Here is a 16,957-nt window from a genome sequence, read left to right on the forward strand (position 1 = left end):
CAGATACTGGTGCCTAGAATATGATGACATATGTTAGCACCTTGTGCTTTTGTTTCTTATAATAATGCATACGCACCCTATTCTGCTCTTAGGCAATTTTTTGCCCGATCCAAGTTAATACATGCAACAGGTGTTGATGAAATGCTGAAACCTCATTTTACATTGCTCATATGCTAGATGTACATCAGTATTCCACCTAAATATTTGATTAAGTAAAGAATCTCTATACAGAGAGGATCAATACCTAGTCATTTCTCTTATCTGCTTCACTCTCAGTGTGGATGATGAATGGGTAGTGAAAAGGCTTTCTGGATTAGGTCTTTAAGGGGCCGAAATTGCCCCACGGTCCGTCCGGAGTGGTAGCCTTCCAGGCCTGGGTCAGTTAATGCCCGGGGCGGAAGTCCCGCCCACGGTGAGGAATTGACCCTTTGCAGCCCTCAAACGAGGTGGAGCCCTGTCTCCAGGGGCACTCCTGAGGCATCAGCGTGGTACTGAGGCCAGCACCGTGCTGAACAAGTCAGCGCTACGCATCTGCTTTGCATAGCGCTAACGTGCCACAATGCCCCTCCCCTTCATTTAAAGGGGAGGGCCGCTGCGGACTCTGCATGACCCTTTGGTGGCCACCACTGGGCCACCAGGGACAATCTCGACCGGGCCAGTGGTCCGGCACGCAAAGAGGAGTGCCAGGCTACATGATGGCGGCCCGGGCGAGACAAGGACCGCCATTGTCGGGCCAACGGAAATGTCGTCCGACAAAATAAATGGCAGTCCAGGACACACGTGGCCTCCCCTTTAAGGGGCACCCTGGGGGGGGTCAGCCTGCGCCAGCCTCGCGTCCCGCGGGGCGATTTTCCGCATGGGGCAGTGAGGGGGCGGCGTACACGGCGATGACGTGATCACTGGGTGTTCCCCGGGCCTGGGGCACAAATCATAGGGCACAGTGCAAACTCCAAGTCACCCCCAAAATCTTGGGGGCAATTTTGCCCAGGTGCCACCGCCGCCCAAAAAGACAATTGTGCCCCGTTAGCGCCTACCGGCAGCCCCAACTGGGTGCAAAAAGGGGCAATTTTGGTCCCTAAACCTTTCAGTTCATTTGAAAATTTACTATATAATTTGTCACTGAATACATTTTTACCTTCTGAAAGTGATGGGTTGCGGTGCTGTGCAATGGAGTTTCCCCCTCAGTCTCAGCATCAAACTCTCTAAGAACATCTATAGCAAGACTAGATGCAGAGTGCTGCTTCAAACATTTGCTTGACCTTGAGCTTCAGTAAAGGACCTTCTACTGCCTTGCTGGTCAATATCTGTTTCCTCCACCAGCCAATCTGTGAGTGGGATTTCCAATTTTATGACAATTTGTCCGATGGCTCCCCATGTCCTTGCTCACAGGGAACTGGGTTGAGATGCTCAAACCCTTTTCACATACAGCCTGTATAGATAGCTGAGTGAGCAGACTTTAAGCTTATTATTCTGAGCTCGAGGCAAACATTGTTCCCAGACTTGAAGGGACAATGTACTAAGCCAGTGAGTCAGTCTGTCTCCCAAGTAAATATTCATCCTAATGGATAGTTTGTCTGCGGGAAAGACTGAACTAAATCTGCACAAATGTCACTGTTAATGGTTCAGAATCTGTGATGGACTGAGTAATTGATTGATGTGGGCAGCTTGCCATGACTGATAATTCTATTTCTCTCCCTTCAGAGAAGTCTGAAAATTTAGTTTGCTGTTGTTGATTGTGGAAGTATCTCAATCAGCTGTCTCAGTCATGTGCACCATAACACTACTGTGATAAATCGAGTGGGGGCCTCCCCTGCCTGGTTCCTAAAGGTCCTTTCATGCTTATTGGATCCTCTACAAAAATGCTCATGATCTTATTCTCACCCAACATCCATCTTTATGGACATTTGCCATGCTGCTCACTGTGATTGAAATGCTCACTGGATAAGTGTGGGAGAACAGTATCCAGAGTGTTTAGGTTCCACGTCTCTCAATCTCTGAACCAGCCAAGCAGCCCACAAAAATGAAGGAACAATTTTCTGCATTGCTGCCCCATAAGGACCACCTCAACAGGGGGAAAAGTTTCCCAACCAGGTAACGAAATCCAGCAATGTGTGTCCAGACAGGTGTTTCTCCACTTGCACTAGTGCTCTTAAAGCCACAATGTAAATAGGGCAGATTCCAGAGTACCAACAGCCAAAGTGCAATTGGCACTGGTTCAAATTTGAGTGTCCACCTTCATGGAGAGGGCATTCTGATGGATAATGGAAATTGGCAGATAATTGAGGTGCTGCTAGAACGAGGGGCACACTGTTCAGCCACTCAGGGGGAACTGAGCAACAGTTTGTATTCTCTTTCTCTTCAAATCGTTTATTGAGTTCATTATAGAGCTGATAATTTTTTTAAAAAGAGATAGATTGCAAGATCAGTGTGCAAAATAGATCAGGGATTGGAGGGAGGTGGTAACAATTGGAAGAGATCGCTGGAGGAAAAGGATGAAGCAGTACCAGGATCAGTGAAAGGAAGCTCTGGTCAGTGATTCAGGGAGAATGGAGGAGCCCCTTTATATAGGTCCTTCCCAACAACCTGTTTCTTTTCAAATCATTTGTTGATTCTTGAGCTGAACACTCCTGCACCTCCTGGCCCAGCAAGTACTTACCCTTGGGCTCTTCTTCGGCTGGACTGTCAGCTGGTACAGGGATGGAATGCTGCACGCTCCACCCAGTTGAGTCCTAAAATGGCTCAGGGTCTTATGGACATCATAAGATCTCTATTGAAATATTTAAAACTAGGTGTGCACTTGTTTCAGGAGCCGTTTTGGCCACATATTCCGAGGACTCCAGCAACATAGCGATCGCCATGGTGGGGGCTGGGGTTGTACTTTCAAGGTGCTACCGTCCCCTATCCACCAAGTGGGAGGTCTCAAAATCTCCCCCTTTGTTGGGGAAGGGGAACTGAAACCACTGTGCTGCCTAGCAAAATCTGATGTCCTGCATAGTGGAGGAAGCAACATTTTTAAGTCTATAAATGATATAGATTTATACACTTATAATGGTATGTATATTTAAATGTACATATACTGACTTTGTTATTTTGTAGGTGATGAATTTGATGACACCACTGCAGATAATCACTTGATAAACTTGCATTGGTGTCATCACAATGAATTGCCCATTGAGGATATCATCAACTGGAAATATTATCCTTGGCATCAATGGCTATCATAATACCCATTGCCATCGAAAGACGGGACTGTAAAGAGAACAATACTGTCCACCAATCATTGCATGTGGGGAGTGTGTGTGTTGCGTGGTGAATTTTCACTTTTATCCTCGGACGGGAAATGGGCGGCAATGGATTAGTCGATTGTTTTACACACTGGCTGGTTTTCATTTCTGTCAGTTCAATGGGAATGAAAATGAGGCTGGATGTAAAATGGACAGTGGATCCGCTACCTTGAATGTGTGTGTGCACATGTGTATTTCACATTTAAAAACACATGGCAGAAATTTTTCTCTTTGGGGTTCGAATGGTGGTTATAACTGACTTGGGTTCATTCATATAACATCATCTTATCCACTCAGTAAGATTGCAGCCTGTTAACAACTCACAGGTAGCTGCTATTCTCTAGATACCAAAGATGTGTTGAGGAATCAGTGGGGAAAAAAGCGGTTGACATTCATATTTCCACTAATAAATTCTATTATATCTCAATGGAGTATCCAGGGTCAGTTCTCATTCCTATTGAAAAATAATGAGAGCTTTAAATTCCCAGTCCTCAATCATGTTCGATTATCCCACGTTTTCTTCACAGAGTTCCACCAAGCAGATTCTATAGATGACTGTTAATGTGAGTCTGTGTTGCCCTGTATCTTTTTCCAACCTCTAGGATTAACAGTGTAGCTGCCGCCATAACTGCCCATAAAGTTTTAACCTGCGAGACAGCTTGTCTACCTGTTTTAGTTCAGGGAGTCCAGCTAACTGGTCGAGTGCAATGACATTAGGTTGAAAGATAAAAGAACGAGGCACTTACCTAGACTGAAGAGCACAAGGAACTTGAGGCACACAAACTCTCGCTGGTCAAGCTGTAACGAGCGAAGTTTCACTACAAGCTCCTGAGCGTGACTCATGAGATTATTGAGAGTGCTCCCGGCCTGTGAGGCGATCACAGAGAAATCCACCTGGAAAAGAAAAAAAAAATTGATCATTAAAATTTATAATTCATTATGTCAATTTTATTCCGAGGGTGATTTTTATTTTCTCTACTTCAACTTCAGATGTGACCACATCGAAAATAAAATGTGGTTTAACCTCTGAGCTAAGTGCTTACTCGTGAGCTTTGTTGTTTAACAAGGGAGAACAAATTAATAAAGGATAAAAACCAAAGCCATTCCATGCAGTGTGATGGTTTCCCACAACCCTTATTTAATCCTAGCAATCAGGCATCAAGTACGCCGTACTTGTTAAAGGAGAACCTCATTAGGAAATGATGTTCACTGTGAAGAATTCTGAACTACTTTTTACTTATTTATTTTGAATTTAGATCTTTGATCTTAGTTGTGAAGTATTTTACAGTGTTCAGGTAGATGACGCCTCAAAGTGCACAGTGAGATACCATCACGTGGGACCTGTCCACGGGGCTCTTTAATTCCCTGAGCTGTGCTGTAGGTCCTTATAGACTTGTCCGCCTGCCAGCAGCTCTTTCAGGTGCACTTAATATTTGCAGCAGTAGCAGATTTGTCTGTGAGGCAAGTCCATATCTGCCACTCACTCCGAGCCGACTATATTAAATTTTTATATTTATTGACAATTCATTACCATAATTGACTGCAGTATGTTCAGTGGTGAATGGAACATTGCTGCCTCTTAAGCAAGCGAGCCAGTCCCTGGAGCAGGATTTGCAATTAAAAATGAGGCAGACTGGAATTTTTTATTGGGTAAATATGATGAGTAGAATCTTTAGTTTTAACTGCAAGCCTGGAGAATTTTAGATGCAGACCAGCTCTTTTTCTTACAATGGATCAGTATAAATAATTATGTCAGTGAAACTAGCACCCAAAGGTGTCAATCAAATTACATCAATTTAATTGTGTCGAAAAGTATGTTAATGATGCTAGCTGCATGTGTCAAGACAGAGTGAGCTTAGTGCTTGATTCATTTACAAGTAACTCTGGGGGATCTCCTGTGGTGTTGCTCACTCTGACCCCCTGTTTGCAATGTGGGTGTATTAAGTATGAACCAGTGTCACAATGATTCCCAGCCTCCATCTTTGATAGAATCTATCAGCGGGAACACTGGTCTGCTGGTGGGCAATGCTCAGTGTGCCGCTCAGGTGATTGGTCAAAGTGATCTTGACCTCTGGTTCTGATATCTGATTGGTTTAAGGGACTCTACACACTGCATCACACAGACACAAGGACTTTTAATAATACAATTAGATTGATTCAGTATGAAAAGGTGATAATAACTAACCAAAGATTAGAATGTGAAACTCACTGCCACATGGTTGAGGCAAATAGCATAGATGTATTTAAGGGGTTAGCTAGGTAAGCATATGAGGGGGAAAGAAATAGAAGGATATATTGACAGGATTAGATGAAGTAAGGTGGGAGGAGGCTTGAGTGCAATACAAACACCGGCATAGACCTGTTGAGCAAAATGGCCTTTTTCTATGCTGTAAAATATGTATTCGATGTTAATTTCCTTGGTGTGTAAAGGATGGATAACAGTTTGAACAAAATAAGTATGTGGCAAGATGGGACAGTGCAAGATGTTGATGTACAGATGCACTCTGTCGTAGGAAGCATATTGGAGCCAGAAAATTCACCACACACCGTGAACATTTCCAGTTTAGGCTACATTGTCAGCAGATATTTTTTCCGCGTTTGTGTGGGTGATGCAGGCAAGGGGGAAAAGGAAATTAATCCAAGCCACTCACAGGCACCCCTTTAGCAGCTGGGTGGAGAGTGGCCTTGGCTCAGGCCGGAGAGCGATTTGCCTGCACATCCCCTTGGCAGTTTCTGCATGGTCTAGCGAGATCAGGAGCAGTAGCGAATCAAATCACTTGAAACATGAGGGGGAAATTTCAAACAATATGAAAAATTGAAACAAGATGCAACTCCTTTCGGTATTGTTTTTAACGCGTGATTATTGAGGTTCGAGGAAGGACAACAGCAGTGTTTTGGTCTTTCTGCGCATTGGAGGTTTATGCTGAATCACTGTGTTGGCCAGCAACCTACCAATAACACCAAGTAAGATATATAAGAATTCAGACCTCCAGGAGTTAACCATAAAATGCCATCAGGTACATTCTTGATGAGTGAGACAGACAGAGTAGGGGTACGTTTGACTTTGGGCGATAATATAAAGCGGACAATATCGGATCAGCCACCCCTTGTACATCTTCCCCGATTTTAATTTCCATTGTCTTCAATCAGGAGAGATATACAATGGGCGACTGATCTAATATCACTCATCCTACACCATCGTCCAATGTCAGAATGATACCTGGACTTCAAGGGTTCAGTTACGAGGAGAGATTACACAAACTAGACTTGTATTCCCTGGAATTTAGACAGTTAAGGGGTGATCTGATTGAAGTTTTCAAGATATGAAGGGGAACAGACAGGGTAGATAGAGAGGAACTATTTCTGCTGGTTGCGGAGTCTAGGACTAGGGGGCATAGTCTAAATATTGGAGCCAGACCTTTCAGGAGTGAAATTAGGAAACATTTCTACACACAAAGGGTGGTAGAAGTTTGGAACTCTTTTCCGCAAATGGCAATTGATGCTAGATCAATTGTTAATTTTAAATCAGAGATTGATAGCTTTCTGTTAATCAAAGTTATTCAGGGATATGGGTCAAAGGCGGGTAAATGGAGTTAGATCACAGATCAGCCATGATCTCATTGAATGGCGGAGCAAGCTCGAGGGGCTGAAAGGCCTACTCCTGTTACTAAGCTCCTATACTCCCTTGTTCCTATGTGCCAACAGAGTATTCAACTATGAAAGAGCTTGATCCTGTCCTCACCCAACATCCACACGACATGCATATTCACGCAGCAGCGGGAACCTTGGCTGATAGCGGCTGCGGCTAATTGCAGCACCCATTGCTGCCCCTCTCACTGGGATCAACAAGATTATCACAGGCCTGGGAATCGCAGATGGGCCTTTAGGCTTCAACTTATAAACAGCCGATCCTTGTGGCTCCAGAGCTTCCCACCACATTCTGTTGTGGGACAAACCGATCAATGGGGCTGACCATTGAAATTCTTTTTTAAAAACTTCACTGGGAAATCTGTACACCTGAAAAACTCAACACGGCAATGAGTCCATTCTGCTGGTGTCCTACTTCACACTGAATGATGTTACTGGCAGAGAGCTGCAGATACTTGCAGAGCTCCTCACCTATACACATACCCTCTGGTGTGTAGTGTTCTTGGTAAGATCATACTTATATCATACTACAAAACTTTGGAAACAGGTTCTACATGGCCTGTGTACGTTCTATTTTTTAAAGTACAATGTTCACTGCTACACAACAAACAAGATGTTATATTAACATCAGTTGGAAATACTTGAAACAGTAGCAATGGGAGAGCAATGTTATATGAACATGCTCTTCCTAATAAACTAACTTGGTCGGGAGGTGCTTGTTGAAGCCTGTCATTTTAATAGAGTGTAAAATAATAGAAGATAATGAACTGTTTGGCATCGAGCTTTTCCCCAATGACGGTGCAACACCAGATGTTCATTAATCAAAGTATGCAAATACCGGAGAAATGCAACACTTGTAATCTGGCAGACAACAAAGAGCTGGCCGTTGCTGTTCCCCAGCATGAATGTAAATCGAGCATTAATTGTTGGCAGAGGGAGGCTTACTCAGGGAAAACTAGGGGAAGAACTGTAACTTGCTGCTAACTCAAAGGCCCGTCTGGCAGCAAAGAAATCAGATTTGGACAACTTTAGAGCTACACAAGTATCTGCTTGTCTGTTGTACACACAGCAGCACAACTCAAATGATCTAATAGCCCTAATGAGGATGCTGTGGTGAGTTTACATTTGGCATTTTCGCTATGCAGCTAGGAGTGAGTCGGACTTTCCACTGCATCAATTTCCTCAGAATTCGAAAGGCTCATAAGAGAAAAAGTGGATTGGCTATTTGATCCAAATATTGGTTTTGAAGAGTAAATTGTTAGCTTAAGTGGGCTAACTTTTAAGTTTATCTTTGCTACATCAAGCTTTTTTAAACTTCTATGTTTAGAGTAACAATGCTCACAATTATGGGGAATCATTGGAAAAGTTTGGAAAGATGAGCCAAATGTTTACTAGAGGATTTAGCCATCCACCACCTCATATGTACATTTACATGCAAAGTGTGATTCCAGTCCAGAACAGATGTGTAAATGTGTTGAGATAGGAAAGATCAGAAGCGGTTTCTTTTGTGCAAGGAGCGGTTTCTCTACTCTAAAGGATTAAGGAATTATTTCAGAGTGCCTCCAGATCATTTTTCAGATATGTGTTTCCACAGACTGCGTTCCCTAGCCACCGACTCCATCCCTCTCCCTAGTGTCTGTCTGTGGCTGAACCAGACTGTTCGCAACCTAGGTATCATATTTGACCCTGAAATTAGCTTCCAGCCATATATCCATAGCATAACTAAACTACCTATTTCCACCTCTGTAACATCGCCCGTCTCTGCTCTTGCCTCAGCTCATCTGCTGCTGAAACCCTTACCATGCCTTTGTTACCTCCAGACTTGACTACTCCAACGCAATCCTGGCTGGCCTGCCAAATTCTACCCTACATAAACTTGAGGTCATCCAAAACTCAGCCGTCCGTGTCCTAACTCGCATCAAGTCCCGTTCATCCATCACCCCTGTGCTCGCTGACCGACATTGGCTCCCAGTTAAGCAACAACTCAATTTCAAAATTCTCATCCTTGTTTACAAATCGCCCCTCCCCTCCCTATCTCAGTAATCTCCTCCAGCCTCACATTCCCAAGAGATGTCTGCGTTCCTCTAATTCTGCCCTCTTGAGCATCCCTGATTATAATCGCTCAACTATCGGTGGCCGTGCCTTCAGCTGCTTGGGCTCTAAGCTCTGGAACTCCCTCCTTAAATCTCTCCACCTCTCCACCTCTCTTTCTCCTTTCAGACGCTCCTTAAAACCGACCTCTTTGACCAAGCTTTTGGTCATCTGCCGTAATTTCTTCTTATGTGGCTCGGTGTCAAATTTATTTTTTTGCCTTATAACACTCCTGTGAAGTGCCTTGGGATATTTTACTATGTTAAAGGTGCTATATAAATACACATTGTTGTTGATAATGGAAGTGGTTAGAGTAGGCTCAGAAAATAAATTCCAGGGCCTGGGGTTACTGCTCGGCTACGCTGGTAATTCGCCCAAAATCGGGCAAATTGGTGCAAGATATGGAGGAATTTCTAGCACAAGTTACGTCCAGTGCAAATTAAGTTTCCACAATCTTTTGCGCTGGTTTAAAAAACATTACGCTGGCCCCACCCCCAGATCATATTAATCACCATGGTGAGTTACTGCTGATTGCGCCCGTTTGCGGCCCTTCGAGGAGCCTTTTAAAATTAAGCTTTTATTTAGGCGCAAGGACACTAATAGGCACCTTTTAAAAGCTTTTACATATTTTTTTGAACTTACTAAGAAACTGACTACTGTACACCAATGTAACTGGTAAACTGTTCTGAATAGTTTTTTTTGTCATTTTCAGTCATTTAAAATTGGGTTACTCACAGGTGGCGAGGCCCATCACAGCCAAACCCAACCCTATCTTCACCCAACATCTTGCACATCCACACATTCTCAGTCTTTCTCTCTGTCACACGCACAAAAGTTGTGCAGCGGGTTATTGGATAGAAATTGGGATTGATATTGATAGTCTGTTTTTAACCATTCTGTCATCGAATTGCCTATACCAATTCTTGTGCCTCTCCCCCCTACCATCATGGCTGATATCAGCTATCAGCAGAGGTCAAGGGTCAAAACTGGGAGTTTAGTGTACATGGTTTAATACTACACTGTGTGGTGAGGTTGCCCACTGAGGCATCTGAAGTCCCTCAGAATCTTGGCTTTTTAAAATGGAAGCTGCCTATTCCTTGCTGAATGAACCACACCATTTCCCAAAATGTTCAATCTTTGCTAACTCATTGATATACAATGTATCGGCGATTAGCGGTCATGTAAAGTGATTGAATTAAAGTATGTGCGTTGTGGTAGGGGGAAAAAACCCCTTAATGCACATTTTAATTACAAGTCAAATTTAAAACTGTGTTGACTTTTATTTGTTATCATTTTTTTTTAAATCCCAAAAACTTAATCGAGCTGAAAACAGCGAGTTTAAGCTGTAGTCCTGTGACACCTTACAGTGAAACTTCAAAGCTTTTAAAATCCTTTAGGCTTTTCTGAAAAAGCATCAAAGCATTAAGCCTTCATTATAAATAGCCTGCTGTTATGATACCAATCAAAACACTAATAACGTTCTGCAAGTAGATAATGCGACAAGACAAAAAATTGCTATTCTTTTTATTTAGCCTTTGGCTGCTTTTCCTTGTCGCACACAATATATCAAACCTGTGGTGTTATGTGCAGACCAGCTAACAAACAAAAGCCTGTAGAAAAATTAGCACCAGTGATGCAGAGAACTTCCTCAAGAACTATTGATTAAGTAACAAAAGAGCATGCTACTCACGGTCAGTAATTTAAGCTGCAGTGCCCTTTAATTACCTTAAAGAATAGTGCGCAAGTCACACTTTGATAGCTGGTATTTTATGCTCTGGAGGCACAGGGGAATGACTTGTACGTTTTTGTTCAAAATAACCACTGCAGGATTGGGGGACTGCTTATAAAGAAATACGACTTGAATGCAATACGTTTTTCTGCACACGAGGCAAATCTATAGAACGGTGCTTGTGTGTATTTTTATGTTCACACTGGATGAAATGTCACAGTAGGTCTCAATATCGTGTGATTTGTGTACTCCTACAATTGAGCTCTACTCCCTGCCCCCTGAGCTTTGTGATCAGCGAGACCCCAGGGCTGAAGAGCCAAAGCACACATCAGTTCACAATACATGAGCGATCAGTGTAGGAAGAAAAATGTATAAAACAGACTGATTTTGGAAATCCCTTTTGTAACAGTTAAACTGTAACCCCAGAAGGGACTAATGATTTTACGAAGCACCGCACTTTTAAAAAGACACTGGTCCTGCATATTTGAACATTTGTTATTTAGCAAAAGGGTATAAAAACTAAATAACAATTCTGCACTGGATAAACACTTCATTTCTTACGTGTACGTAATTGTCCACTGTTGTTACCTACAAATCCCCTGAGGGGACAGGTGCACCAACATCAGTGTCCTCAACCAGGTCAACATCCCCAGCATTGAAGCACTGACCACAGTCGATCAGCTCCGCTGGGCAGGCCACATAGTTCGCATGCCAGACACGAGACTCCCAAAACAAGCGCTCTACTCGGAGCTCCTTCACGGCAAACAAGCCAAAGGGGGGCAGCGTAAACGTTACAAGGACACCCTCAAAGCCTCCATGATAATCCCTACTGACACCTGGGAATCCCTGGGCCAAGACCGCCCTAAGTGGAGGAGGTGCATCTGAGAGGGCGCTGAGCACCTCGAGTCTCAACGCCAAGAGCATGCAGAAATCAAGCGCAGGCAGCAGAAAGAGCGTGAGGCAAACCAGTCCCACCCACCCCTTCCCTCAACGACTATCTGCCCCATCTGTGACAGAACCTGTGGCTCTCGTATTGGACTGTTTAGCCACCAAAGAACTCACTTCAGGAGTGGAAGCAAGTCTTCCTCGATTCCGAGGGACTGCCTATGATGATGATAGTTATTGTAGCACAAAAGCTTCTCCCCTATATTGTTATTATAATAGAAGCATTGTCTCAAATGCTCTCTGGGCAGCCTCCCATCCTCCACCCTTTGTAAAAATCAGCTCATCCAAAACTCTGCTACCCATATCCTATCCCGCACCAACGACTGCTCACCTATCACCCGTGTCCTTGCTCCTGGTTCTCCAACACCTCAAACTTCAAATTCTCACCATCGCATTTAATGTTTTTCTTGGCCTCTTCTCTGTTTATCTCTGTCACTCCAACAGCACCACAATCCTCCCTGAATCCTCCTCCATCTCTGGCCTTTTCTGCATCCCGTCCCCCCCAACCCTTTGCTCCACATTTGGTGGCTGTGCCTTCAGCTGTCTCGGCCTCAGGCTCTGGAATTCAGGGCCAGCAGGGCTTATAGAATGTAGTTTAGTTGGAACTCACGGCGGCCAGGGTAATGCACATGTGTGAACCACATTTCTCCAGCAGCAGCGCTCGGGAGACCAATCGCTCACTCCGGAAGATTCCCGCCAAAAGCTGGAGGGTTGGGAATCCTAAAAGCGGGATTGCATGTGTGTAATGGAAGCAGCTCTGATTGTGGTGTCAGTTACACTCCCAGGCTTTAGTCACACCCCTCCTTAAAACCCACCTCTTCAACCAAGCTTTTGGTCACTCCTCCTAACGTCTCCTTCTGTGGGACAGGATCCATTCTTTTGAAATATGCCTCTATGAACACTTGGGTCATTTACCTACATTGAAAGTGCTCTATAAATCTAACCAATGTTAATGAAATGTCCCAGAAAATGCATTTTGCATGTTAGCTATATTACAAAGGAAGTAAACTGTGACTTTATATCAACATCAACTTGTATTTATATAGCGCCTACAACAGTGACTACATTCCAAAAGTACTTATTGGCTATAAACATAGAAACATAGAAAATAGGAGCAGGAGCAGGCCATTCGGCCCTTCGAGCCTGTACCGCCATTCAATATGACCATGGCTGATCATGCAACCTCAGTACCCCACCCCTGCCTTCTCTCCATACCCCCTGACCCCCAAAGTAAAGCGCTTTGAGACGTCCGGTGATCGTGAAAGGTGCCATATAAATGCAAGTCTGTCTTTCTTTTAAAATGTCCCAAGACGCTTCACAGGAGTATTATGAGACAAAAAAATTTGACACTGAGCCACATAAGGCGAAATTAGGGCAGCTTGGTCCAAGAGTATGTTTTAAGAGCACTTTGAAGGAGGAATGACAGGTAGAGAGGCAGAGAGGTTTAGGCAGGGAGTTCCAGAGCTTGGGGCCTCGGCAACAGAAGACACGACAACTAATGGTTGAGCGATTATAATCAGGGATTCTCAAGAGGGCAGCATTAGAGGAGCGCAGACATCTCAGCGGGGTTGTGGAGCTGAAGGAGAGTATAGAGATAGGGAGGGGCGAGGCCATGGAGAGATTTGAAAACAAGGATGAGAATTTTGAAATCGAGGCATTGCTTAACCGGGAGCCAATGTAGATCAGCGAGCACGGGGTGATGGTTGAGCGGGACTTGGTGCAAGTTAGGACATGGGCAGCCAAGTTTTGGATCACCTCTAGTTTACGTAGGGTAGAATGTTGAAGGCCAGCCAGGAGTGCGTTGGAATAATCAGATGCTATAGGCATTGCATTTTTTTTAAATCACAATTAGGTTAATGTCTTCATTAAAGTACAGAGAAAGGAATTCACAGACACCTTAATGTGTTTGTTATCAATACTTCAAAGTACAATTTCAGCCCACATGGCTCGAATTCTCCCCACTAATGGTGTGACTAAAGCCTGGAATGTACCTGACACCACAATTAGAGCTGCTTGCATCACACATATGCAATCCCGCTTTTAAGATTCACAACCCTCCAGCTTTTGGCAGGAGTCTCCCGGAGTGAATGATTGGTCTCCCAAGCGCTGCTGCTGGTGATCCTGGACATGTGGGTCGCACATGAGCACTACCCTGGGTTGCAACTGAACTGCGTTCTCTGAGCCCTGCTGGACCCCCCATTGTCTGTATCTCACCATTTCATTGCCAGCTGTGAGGATGGCGGCATTGGAGCCAACGAAACTTGCCTGGAAACTCCATTAGCTCTGAGAGAACAACTGGGCGAGGGAGGGAGAGGGAGAGAGGCAAACTGGGGAGAGCGAGACAAACTGGGAGAGAGAGAGAGATAAACAAACTGGGGAGAGAGACAAACTGGGAAAGTGAGAGAGAGAGAGACAAACTGGGGGGAGAGAGAGAGAGAGGCAAACTGGGGAGAGAGAGAGAGAGAGACAAACTGGGGAGAGAGAGAGAGAGACAAACTGGGGAGAGAGAGAGAGAGACAAACTGGGGAGGGAGAGAGAGAGAGAGAGAGGCAAACTGGGGAGAGAGAGAGAGAGACAAACTGGGGAGAGAGAGAGACAAACTGGGGAGAGAGAGAGAGAGAGAGACAAACTGGGGGGAGAGAGAGAGAGACAAACTGGGGAGAGAGAGAGAGAGAGAGACAAACTGGGGAGAGAGAGAGAGAGACAAACTGGGGGGAGAGAGAGAGAGAGAGAGAGAGAGACAAACTGGGGAGAGAGAGAGAGAGAGGCAAACTGGGGAGAGAGAGAGAGAGAGAGACAAACTGGGGAGAGAGAGAGACAGACAAACTGGGGAGAGAGAGAGAGAGACAAACTGGGGAGAGAGAGAGAGAGAGAGAGGCAAACTGGGGAGAGAGAGAGGCAAACTGGGGAGAGAGAGAGAGAGACAAACTGGGGAGAGAGAGAGACAAACTGGGGAGAGAGAGAGAGAGAGAGAGGCAAACTGGGGAGAGAGAGAGACAGACAAACTGGGGAGAGAGAGAGAGAGACAAACTGGGGAGAGAGAGAGGCAAACTGGGGAGAGAGAGAGAGAGAGAGAGAGAGAGAGAGACAAACTGGGGAGAGAGAGATACGCAAACTGGGGAGAGAGAGACACAAAGTGGGGGAGGGAGAGAGAGAGAAAGACAAACTGGAGCGTGGAAAAGTTAATGTCCGCTTGTAACAGCAATTGATGCAAGGTCAATTATTAATTTTAAATCTGAGATTGAAACATTTTTGTTAACCAAAGGTTTTGAGGGATATCGGCCAAAGGTGGGTATGTGGAGTTAGATTGCAGATCAGCCGTGATCTCAGTGAATGGTGGAACAGGCTCGAGGGGCTAAATGGCCTACTCCTGTTCCTATGTTCCTATGAGTGAGAGTCAGTGAATTAAATTTGGTTTGGTTTTGGTTTTATTTATTATTGTTATAACTTGCTGTGTATTCTAAAAAGTCATATAATTGTACAAAAACTTTAGTTGGAAGTTACTAATATCAATTCTGTTTTTGTTGAATCAGTTGTATTTACTTAGTGTTTCTCATTGTGGTCGATACTATAGAAACAACAACAACTTGTATTTATATAGCGCCTTTAACGTAGTGAAACGTCCCAAGGCGCTTCACAGGAGTATTATGAGATTTAAAAAAATTTAACACCGAGCCGCATAAGTAGAAATTAGCACAGGTGACCAAAAGCTTGGTCAAAGAGATAGGTTTTAAGGAGCATCTTGAAGGAGGAAAGAGAGGTAGAGAGGCGGAGAGGTTTTTGTCAGGGAATTCCAGAGCTTCGGGCCTAGGCAGCAGAAGGCATGGCCACCAATACTTGAGCGATTATAATCAGGGATGCTCAAGAGAGCAGAATTAGAGGAGCGCAGACATCTTTGGAGATGTGGGTCTGGAGGAGGTTACAGAGATAGGGTGGGTGAGGACATGTAGGGATTTAAAAATAAGGATGAGAATTTTTAATTTGAGGCATTGCTTAACCGGAAGCTAATGTAGTTCAGTGAGCACAAAGGCGATGGGTGAACGGGACTTGGTGCGAGTTAGGACACGGGCAGCCAAGTTTTGATTCACCTCTAGTTTACGCAGATTAGAATGTGAGAGGCCAGCCAGGAATGCATTGGAAGTCTAGAGGTAACAAAGGCATTGATTAGGGCTTCAGCAGCGGATCAGTTGAGGCAAGGCCGGAGACGGGCAATGTTACGGAGGTGAAAATAGGCAGTCTTAGTTATGCTGCGGATATGTGGTCGAAAGCTCATTTCGGGGTCAAATATGATCAAGGTTGCGAATAGTCTGGTTCAGCCTTAGACAGAAGTTGGGGAGAGGGATGGAGTCAGTGGCTAGGGAACGGAGTTTGTGGCAGGGACCGGAAACAATGGCTTCGGTCTTCCCAATATTCAATTGGAGAAAATTTCTGCTCATCCAGAACTGGAGGTCGGACAAGCAATCTGACAAATTAGAGACCGTGGAGGGGTCAAGAGAAGTGGTAGTGAGGTAGAGCTGGGTGTCATCAGCGTACATGTGGAAACTGACGCTGTGTTTTCGAATGATGTCACCAAGGGGCAGCATGTAGATGAGAAATAGGAGGGGGCCAAGTATAGATCCTTGGGGGACACCAGAGGTAATGATGTGGGGGTGGGAAGAGAAGCCGGTGCATGCGATTCTCTGGCTCTGATTAGATAGATAAGAATAGAACCAGGCGAGTGCAGTCCCACCCAGCTGTGCGACGGTGGAGAGATATTGGAGAAGGATGGAGTGGTCAACCGTGTCAAAGGCTGCAGACAAGTCAAGAAGGATGAAGTCAAAGTAGTTTAGATCACAGAAGTCATTTTTATTTATTATTTATCCTTAAATCTTTCTATTCCTTTGTGTTCTTTCTTTGATTTGTAAATCATATTATTCATCTCACTATAAAACAAAAAGTCAAATATTTTATTCAGGGCTTGCTGATACTGAGACACTGGCTAAGGTAAATGCAATAACATTTGCAAACAATGGGCAAACGTAATGTGTTCAAATGCCATAGGTTAGAATGTCCATTGCATCGCTGCCCGGTTTCTCGGCGGTATTGTTTGTTTTGGGCGAGAACCGGGTCGGCGAAAAATTCTCTAGCTGAGCTCCGTCGACGGTTTCGAAGTACCGCTGGGGAGCGGACCGCCGGCATGCACTGTCCTGAGATCGCCATGGCGCGATTTTTGGCTCAGCAGTGACCCGTAGGTAAGTTGGGAAAAAAAACACCCACGCGA

The 16,957-nt window shown here is 44.6% G+C and overlaps 1 protein-coding gene across 4 annotated transcripts in view; it reads right to left on the bottom strand.

Annotated features, from left to right (window-relative positions):
* nr5a2 (nuclear receptor subfamily 5, group A, member 2) overlaps positions 1-16,957 on the bottom strand; it is a 233,768-nt gene that overhangs the window by 69,761 nt on the left and 147,050 nt on the right. For all 4 annotated transcript variants that reach the window (XM_070887292.1, XM_070887289.1, XM_070887290.1 and 1 more), the window contains exon 7: positions 4,031-4,178. In XM_070887292.1, the coding sequence (XP_070743393.1) occupies positions 4,031-4,178 (148 nt within the window). The remainder of the gene's footprint in view (positions 1-4,030; positions 4,179-16,957) is intronic.

The sequence above is a fragment of the Pristiophorus japonicus genome, chromosome 8 (genome assembly GCF_044704955.1).
Source record: "Pristiophorus japonicus isolate sPriJap1 chromosome 8, sPriJap1.hap1, whole genome shotgun sequence".
Classification (NCBI taxonomy): Eukaryota; Metazoa; Chordata; class Chondrichthyes; family Pristiophoridae; genus Pristiophorus; species Pristiophorus japonicus.